The sequence below is a fragment of the Pteropus vampyrus genome, unplaced genomic scaffold, assembly GCF_000151845.1.
Source record: "Pteropus vampyrus isolate Shadow unplaced genomic scaffold, Pvam_2.0 Scaffold16, whole genome shotgun sequence".
Lineage (NCBI taxonomy): Eukaryota > Metazoa > Chordata > Mammalia > Chiroptera > Pteropodidae > Pteropus > Pteropus vampyrus.
In genome coordinates this window covers 10,215,911-10,225,414 of record NW_011888797.1, presented here as the reverse complement: position 1 = coordinate 10,225,414, position 9,504 = coordinate 10,215,911, and the positions used below count along the sequence as shown (strand labels likewise).

The 9,504-nt window shown below is 45.7% G+C and overlaps 1 protein-coding gene across 1 annotated transcript in view; it reads left to right on the top strand.

Annotated features, from left to right (window-relative positions):
- Nucleotides 1-9,504, top strand: part of TEX33 (testis expressed 33) — a 17,780-nt gene that overhangs the window by 6,132 nt on the left and 2,144 nt on the right. Inside the window, exons 3-4 of the mRNA XM_011387409.2 lie at nucleotides 630-1,066; nucleotides 2,556-2,700. Coding sequence (XP_011385711.1) covers nucleotides 630-1,066; nucleotides 2,556-2,700 — 582 coding nt within the window. The remainder of the gene's footprint in view (nucleotides 1-629; nucleotides 1,067-2,555; nucleotides 2,701-9,504) is intronic.

Genomic DNA, 9,504 nt, shown 5'->3' with positions numbered 1-9,504 from the left:
GCAGGGGTGGCACTGCCTGATTAGCCCGGAGAACAGAGGAGGGAAGTGATGGTTGGGGAGCAGCTCTGGATGGAGAGCAAAGACGGGGCCCAGATCCAGCTCTGGTCCTTTCCGGCCATGTGACTTGGCCAAGTCAAGTAAGGCCTTGTGCCAGCCTCCATGGCTACTGGCTTTTTTCACTAGATTGTGGGGAGGCTGGGGTGGAGGGTGGCTCAAGGGGTTGGGGGTGTGGGGGGTGGAGAGAATGAACCAAATGCAGCCATAGACACCAAAGCACAGAGAGATCTAACCCCTTGCTGAATATCAGACAGCCAGGCCTCAAGGCTGGACAGGCACGGCCTGTCAAAAACCGCGCAGGATGACCTTGTTCCGCAGGATGACCTTGTTCTGCAGGATGACCTTGTTCTGTGCGAGGCTTGGTAGCTGAACTACTTTCTTTCTTTGTCTCTCTCGATTTCTCGCCCATGCTTCTGGCTGCCGTGACTTCTCTCTGTTCCCATTCCTTTTTTGTGCTCGGAATCTGTGTCTGTCCCTCCTCCCTACCCCACCACTGGCTCCCTTCCTGTCTTCTTCTCCACATTTATCCGTCTGTCTCCTTTTCTCTCTCCCTCTCTCTTCCCCCTATTCAGGTACGACCAATTTGCCCAGGGCCCAAGTGAACAGCAAGGAAGACCAGCAGGACATGGACCCCAGGAGAACTGCCCACAGCCCCTCGGATACCTCCAAGTTCAAGTGCCAGGCCCCAGTCTCCCCGCAGCCGTCCCTGCACCGGGGAAGCAGCCCCCTGGGGCCGGCCCACGTGGAGGGAGTCCGGTGTCCGCCACCCACAGCTGTCAGCAGGGACTCCCCTGGGATGGACCCACAGCCTGGGTCCCCAAAGAAGGGGGGCTACAGATCCTCCTCGCAGGAGAGCAGGGCCACCTCCCGAGACGGGGCTCAGCCGTGCCAGGGGCTGAAAGAAAACCCCACCTTGGGGCCCCAGGGCCAGAGAAGCAGCGTCATTCCTGACAACATTCGCCACAAGTTCGGGAGCGACGTGGTGGACCAGCTGCTGTCCGAGGAACAGGTGTCGGCACAGGGCACAGGAGGCTGAGGGCGGCAGGAGGGTTCTGCATGGAGACCTATAAATGAGGATCTCAAAGGAACCCGCTCCTGAGAACAGAGTCCCTGTAACAGTATCATCAAGAAGCGGTGTTCACTGAGCACTTGCTACGTGCCAGGCACTGCGCACTGCTTACACTCTTCACAAAAAACAACTCGTTTCATCTTCCCAACAAGGAAGCTGCTCTTACCTTCATCTTAGAGATAAGGAGCTCAAGGAAGGGGTTAAGGAAGTTAACCGAGTTTACCCAGTTGTGTAGGATGAGGACCCAAACTGGGCCAGCAGCTTCTGGAGCCTTGGCCTTCCGTGACTTTGCAGTTCTAAGTCTAGTGTTTAAATTTGATGCTTTGAACTCACACAGATCTAACGAAGACAGCGTTGAATGATGGACAGCATTGACTGGGAATCGGAGTGCTTGAGTTTGAATCCTGGCTCTGCCCTGAGTGCTGGTTGACTCTGAATAAGTTACTTTTCCTCTCTGGACTTTAGTCTTTACATCTGTAAAATGAGGCAGTTGGACTAGATCAGGGTGGCAAAGGGTTCTTCCTGCTCTGGGATACGATACTGAGACACATTTTCAAAGCCATTTGCTCGACTCTCATAGCAACTGCATTGTGTTGTAGGCCGAACGGGAATCATTGCTTCCTTTTTAACAGATGGTAAAACTGAGGCTCAGAGAGGTAATACGATCTGCTCAGGGTCACACTGAGCATGCGGGAGGTCCAGGATCACAAGGTTGAGTTCCTTCTACTTTGTCACCTTAAGGTGTGGTGAGCCTACCAACCGGCCAGTCTGGGAGGTCACAATCCTAAGCGTGTTCACTGCACGTGGAGCGTCTTGTCCCAGTTTGAAGTTGGCTGTATGGTTTCTATCTCTCATGGCCCCCTTGGCCTTGGGGAGGTGTCGTTTGTCTCTTCTAGGAGGCCCAGAGAGGAACAAAACCAGGCTCCTTGGCTCCTAGGCTTGGGCTCAACCACTCTGGGCCTCAGTTTTCCCACTGGTACAAGGAATGAGTTGGCCTCGATGCAGTCGAAGCAGCCACCTAGAACCGATGCCTCGATTCTAGGAGGCAAGGCAGGCTCGGTGGCTTACACGGCTCTGTGACAGGACGAGTCCCCACCCTGAGACGGGCTTCCTCATTTATAAAATGGCGGGACTAATATCACCTTATAGAGCCCTCTCCTGATGAGGTATACCGTAGGTGCTCAAGGCAGGAGGCGGTTTATCACCACGGTCATCTCTGATGCCCTAGCCCATGCGGTGGGAGGTGGGGTGCGGGGGGGAGTGGAGGTGCCTTCAGCCGTTCTAGCTCCCCAGCCCTGGGGATTGGTCGAAGGTGCAGGCTAAGCGCGGGCTACGGGGTGGCGAGGGCAGGGTCAGAGCTAAAGGGGGAGATACGGGGCTGGGCCCTGCTTCCCTCCTCCTCGTCTCTTCACTGTCCCTTTCCCCTCAGGCTCGAAGGGCCATTAGCGAAGCTTTCGAGGGCCAGAAGAGGGCAAGCTCGTGGCCCAGCAGGACCCAGAGTTCTGTGGAAATCGCCTCCGTCTTCTCCGACTACTATGACCTGGGCTACAACATGCGGTCAAACTTGTTTCAAGGTCAGGGCAAAGGTCAAGGGTGGGGCAGGGAAGGCCCGTGGGATGTCTGCCCCTTCCTGAACCTCTGTGGGTAAGACCCTAGGCTGTCCCCAGAGACTCATTTCAGCCAGACCACCAAAGGCCTCTGCTTCTCCAGGCCCTATGCCAAGCGCTGGGAATGTCCCATCCCCTGGTGAGTCTGTCCTCACCGTGCAAACGATCCATCTCGGTTGGCAGTCAGACCTCTGGTGTCCTGATCTGCCAAGAGGAGACCCAGGCACCCCTGGCCTGGGCACCTTTGGTCTCAGTGACATCAGGTTTCTGATTCAAAGCTCTGCTCAGCCACCCACTGAGTGTGGCCTCAGGCAGGACTGTTAACCTCTCTGAGCCTTAGTCACTTTCTGGTACGGTGGGGACAATATAATAATGTGGCCCTCACTGAGTCGTTGGCAAGACTCTCTGCAGTGCCACGTGAAGGCTCTTGACCTGTGGCGCGCGGTGAGTGCTCAGTAGGTGGCAGGCTGATATTTTTCCTTCCCAGAGCCTGGCGGTGGCACCATCTGGGGCCAAGGGTGGGCTGGAGAGTCCAACATCAATAGTGTCCTTCAGGTCAGACCTGTTTGTCACAGGGGTGAGGGTGGGGAGGGCCGTTAGCTCCATTTCCACACGTCGGAAACAGTTTGCCCAAGACCCCTCAGTAGTAGGAGGCAGATCTGACGCTCGAATCCAGAGTTTTCTTCTGTCGCTAAACCCCAGAGTCTTTCCTCACCCTGGGTCACCTCCCTAGCTCTAGCTCTGTTCCCAAGCATTTAATAAAAGGCTCAGATGGGGGTCCACGGTTAGCACGCAGGGGCTTCTCTCTGCCAACCGTGTCCCAGGTCAGCTTCATTGCAAAATGTCAAGTTTTTCTGGTCCTCTTGCTTCATCTTGCCTCGCCCCAGTCCGTCTCCACTGTCCCCGGGGCCTGGCAAACCGCCTCACCTGGCTCATGTCCCTGTCACCCGAGGAACCAGACAGCTACTGGAACTTTCTGGGTTTTCCTTTGAACTTGGAGAAAGGATGATCCCGGGGCGGGGGGAGGCGGGGAGGGAAGAGAGACTCAGATTGTCCCCTGCTCTGGGCCTCCACTTGTTTATCTAACAAGTATCACCCAACAGTCCTGACATACAACCTTATATGGTAATGTCTACATAAATGTAAAAGAATAATATATTTTTTAAAAAAAGAATAATATATTTTTTAAAACCCACCCTTTAGCCTGAGAAACACAACTGTGTATCACACCAGCTCATAAGAGACAATTATTAAATCTCCCTGGACTGATTGATTGGTATCACAATGCTGTCTTACAATTGGCCGTGGTAGTATTTACACTCCAGAAACTTTCAAGCGCTGTGAATTAGGATGGCACCTTAAGCACACTACTGTCCGCGTGGCTCACCCGTGCCCTCTCTCCATTTCCACCCACCCAGCTGAGCCTCTGCACGTGCTGTTCTAGGTGGGTGAGGCTCCTATGGCCAGACAGGTGTGAGGGAAGAGAAACCAGAGGGCGAGGTGGGGTCTTTTATCTTTGTGAGATGGGAAGCCCAGCGAGGGTCTTTCAGCAGGAGGACGGCCTGGTCTGACTTAGGTTAAAGGATTGCTTCCGGTTGGCTGTGTTGAGAACAGATGGGGTGGAGCTGGGACAGAAACAGAGAGAGCAGTGAGGAGGTGACCACGAAAATCCCGGTGAGACCGATGGCGATAGCTTGGTGTGGGGAGCCGGGTTGCAGCACTGCATAGCTCTAGAGGACGCCATTGTGTGATACGGAGGCTCGGGGAGGTGATGGCGGAGTAGGGTTCTGGGTATTTGTCTAAGTCAGAGCTGAGAGAACAGATGAATGAATGGATGTGGGGTGCGTGAGAGAGGAATTAAGGTTGATGTCGAAGTTTTTGACCTGACCGACTTGGAAGGATGGAATTGCTGTTCACTGAGATAGAGAATGTTCCAGGAGGAGTTGGTTCAGGAAACCCTAAACCATGCTGAGTCATAAAGATGATCTTTTCTCTAGTCGTCTAAAATATTTAGTTTTGCGTTTCACATTTACGCCTTTAATCCACCTGGAGTTGATTTCTTTTCTGAGTGTGAAATGGTCATTTTTAATTCCTCCTTGTGGATCACCAATTGCTCAGTCCTTTTTACTGAATGGTCCTGCCTTTCTCCCCGGTGACCTGCAGTGGTACCATGGGTATCCATCAAATCTCCTAGGAGCACAGATCAGTTTCCAGGCTCCCTTTTCTGCCCGTTGGTCTAATATTACACTTTAATTACCCAGGTATTATAAGGAATTTGATATCTGCTCAGGTAGCCTCCCCTCCTCCTCCAATAGTGCCACCACCACCAGCTAATGCCCTGGTTACTCTAGGTCCTTTACTCTTACACACAAATTTTAGAGTCGGCTTGTCAGTTTCCGTGGAAAATCCTGTTGGGTTTTTGATTGGAAGTACGTTGAATCTACAGCTCAATTTAGGGTCAGCGGTCAGTTTTACGATAATGAATTTTCCGACCCATAAATATGGTGTTCAGCTCCATTAATTTGTCTTCCTTCAATATCTCTCAATAACATTTTATAATTTTCTTCTATAAAGATTATGCAGGTTTGGGGTTAGATTTACTTAGAAGAACCTCTTTTTTGCTGCTTATTGCAAATGGCATCTTTTTAAAAATTACATTTTCTAAATTTGCTGCTTGTATACACAGAGGCATTTTAATTTTTGTGCATTAATCTTATATCCAGAAGCCTTACTCAAGCTCACCAATTAATTGCAATAATTTGTAGTCTTTGGAGCTTTTTAAAAATAATGATAATGGCTGCTCTACTTTACATACATTTTAATTTTCACAAGAACTTTATTCAGTAAGTGCTATAATTCCACCCCCCTCCCTTTTTTTAGGTAGAAAAAACTGAGGCGTGGAAAGCTTAAATAACTTGCTTACGATCCTGTCTGATCTTGGAAGCTAAGCAGGGTCAGGCCTGGTTAGAACTTGGATGGGAGACCACCTCGGAAGACCAGGTGCTATAGGTGTAAAAAATAAAAAAAATAAGAAATTGTAAGCTGACAAGGTCCTAAAAGATAAAAGAATAAGAGATTGTAAACTGACAAGGTCCTTGCAATCTGTGAGGTCAACCAAGGTTTGCCTAAATAAATAAATAAATAACTTGCTTAAGGAATGGTCAGCGTTAGAATTTGAACTCTGGCAGTCTGGGGCCAGAGCTCATATTATTAACCACTAAGCTCTTTCTGCCTTTGCACCATCCTGGCTGACTTGTCCAGGACAATGTCGTATATAAACAGGGAGAGCAGGTACCCTTATCTCCTGGATTCTCACATTTACCTTTAAATATAACATTTGAAAAAGAATTTTGAAGATCCTCTTTTATCAGGTTAAGGAGGAGGGTCCCCTTTATTCCTCACATGTGCATTAATTTAGAAAAATTATGAATGGGTTTTGAGTTGTATTAACCATTTATTTATACAGCAGTTATTTAGATGATCATATGATTTTTTTTCCTTTGCTCTGTCGATGTGGTAAATTATACTGACTTCCTAATATTAAACCAAATGTGTATTCCTGCATTTAAACCAGGATAGATGCATTCTTTTTCAATTGTGAAAACTACCACCCGTGTAGACAGTATAAAGCTTATGTGTGCAGTTTAAAGAACAATAATAAGTCGCTGCGTGTCCCCTCCCAGGTTAAGGTAGGGCTTTACAGGAATCTTGGAAGCCTCTGTCGCAACAGCTACATCAACCCGACTTTTGTCAACAATCCCTTTGCTTTTCTTTATATTGTTAGCCACTCTGTATGGACCCCTAAGCGACATTAAGTAGACCAGTCAGGGTAGACTCTTGGAGCAGGTGACATCTGAGTAAAGACCTGCAGGAAGGGAGCAGATCAGGCAGTGGATTACTGGGAAAAGAGCAGTTGGGCAGAGGGACCATGTCAAGGACGTTGGCTTGTCTCGGCCTTTTTACTGGGAGACATTGCATGATTCTGTGCAGAAGAGTGACTTATGTTTCAAAAGACCCATCTGGCTGTTGAGGCTGGGGCACAGAGAGGAGACCATGAGGGGCATCAGATCAGGGGTGGGATTTAAAATGGCTCCAAGGCCCGCCCTCTCGCCACTAACCCACACCTGGTTCACGGAAACTGTCAGCCTCCTTTGTACTTGAGGAGTACGGCTGGCCCGCATGCTCTCTCTGCCCTGCTGTGTCAGGCCAATGCCATTTGCTCCAAACCTTGGTGCCTCGCAAGCTCTCAGGCTATATATTGAGCTCCTCAAATGGCCCCTACTAAAGTCCTTTTAATTAGATTTAATGTGAGAGATGGGTACCACCTTTGCTTTGGGGAGGAGCGACTCAGCCCATAAAAAAAGCCAAAAAATTCTCTTAAAACATCCTAGGCTAGTTTCCCTTCATCTGATCATTTGATAGCCTCCATGCAGGTAGGTTTTTTCGCAGATTTTTAGATGCCTACTTTAAATTTCCATTTTTACATGCATAGTCTGTTTCATACTTCGCTTGGATATCTGATCTCTATCATGTTTAGGGCTCCCGTCCAAATTTCCAATTTCACATTCTGTTATGTAAGCATGTAAAGTCATACATGACAAACACACTAAAATTTGCTTTACAAAAGTGGATTTCTAGCTTGATGGCACCTTTGTTAGAGAACATGACCTGTAATGGTTTTACTCCTCTGAAATTGTTGACATTTGCTTTATAGCCCTTTTTTGAAGGTGATCAATGTGTTTGAAAATGATCTCTTGGGTTCAGGATTCTGCGTTTGTCTAATAGAGATGGCTTGCTAATTATTTCTATACAAATCTTCTAATTCCTTGTGAATATTCTTTGCTTGATCTATTAATTACTAAATGATGTACCTTTCAGTCTTTCCCGCTGAGAGCAAATTTATCAATTTTTTTCCTTGCGGCTCTGTTCATTTTGCTTTAACTATTTCAAGATTATTCCAATGAAGCAAGTTTAGAATTATTACATCGCCTGAATGAATTGCAGTCATTTTTACTTCTCATAGTACCTTTGCTTTACAAGTCTGCTGTGTCTGATAATTTAATGCAATGAGACCAGATTGCTTTTGGTTAGTATTTGTTTGATAAATCTTTTTCTATATTTCCATGTTTATCCTCTCTGTGGGTCTTTTTGTTTTAAGTATGCTTTAGATAATAAATATCTGGAAAATTTTTTTGTAGTCTGATGATCTGTTTTTTAATCAATGAGCTTAGTCCATGTGTATTTATTCTAATTATTAATATATTTGGATTCATTTCTATGACCTTATTTTGTGTTTTCTATCTGTGCTGTTCTTTCTATTTTGCTTTTTTCTCCTTCCTTTCTTATTATGAATTCAAGCGAGCTTTTTCTCCCCCAGTGTAATTTTTGTCCTTACTCTTCCTATTCTTTTAATGATTACCTTTGACATTTTTACATGCATAGTTAACAAACTCGAAAATTAACCAAGGTATTTAGGTTTATCGATTAATATAAGGACATTAGAAGCCTTCGACTTTATTCTCCCCACCCCCATCTCAGCTTCCATGACATTATTTTACAGAATTTTAATTTTACATCAATGAAATAGTCTAAACCGTAGATTCTGGAGCCATAGAGTCTGGGGTCGAGTCCTACATCTTTCACTTACCAGCTGTGTGACTTTAGACAAGTGACTTAACGTGTCTGCGTTTCATTGACTTCGGTAGTAAGATGGAGATAATAATCATACCTATTTCTTAATGTCGTTGAGAAGATTCAACGAGTACGTTCCATTAAGCTCTAAGAACTGTGTGCTTAGCACGTGGTAAATCTTAAAAAAATAGTGAGCTATCATCGTCCTCATTATTTCACCCCATAAAGTACTGTTTTCATAACGGATGTGTTTTTAGGTCTCAGATCTTTCTTCTGGGGTCATATTTTTCTTTTCTGAAGTATGTTGTTTAGAAGATTTTTGGGGGTTAGACTCTGTTGTTGGTAATTTTTAGGCCCAGAAAAGACTTTATTTCATTCTTATTCTTGAAAAACGGTTCTCATAAATAGTTTTAGATTGTCAATTCTCCCCATCAGTACTCCAGTGTGACATCATTCATTCATTTCCATCCGACTTCGATGGTTAATCAAACTCACTGTTATTCTCTGTAAGTAATCTGCCTTTTCTCTATGGCTACTGCTAAGATTACTTTGTCTCTGGTGTTCTAAGTTTTACTTGGATATACTTAGGTAAGAAATTCTTTTGACTTCTGCTATTAAGGAGTTATGATTCTTGAATCTAATGATTCATATCCTTAGATTTTCATCAATTCTGGGAAAATTCTGGCCATTATCTTTTCAAATATTACCTCTCTCCATTTTCTCCAGTCTCTCCTTCAGAACTCCAATTAGACATAGGTTAGACCTTCTCACTGAGCCTTCATTTAATAGCTTTTTCATATTTTCCACATCATTTTACTCCTCTGTGCTCAATTCTAGTTCATTTCTTTAGATTTAGCTTCAGTTTATCATTTTTTTTAGCTGTATCTAATCTACTATTTTAGCTGTCCATTGAATTTGTTTTTAAACATTATGATGTCGATTTTCAAACTTAGAGAAAAGTAGAAAGAATAGTTTAATAAATAGATGTTTCACTCATCATTCAACTTCAACAGTTATTAATACATAGCCAACCTTATTTTATCTTTTCTACCACTCACCCATCCACCGCACCCCAGATTATTTCAAAGCAAATCCCAGAGCTCTTATGCATTGAATTTGAAATTATTACATGTTTTATTT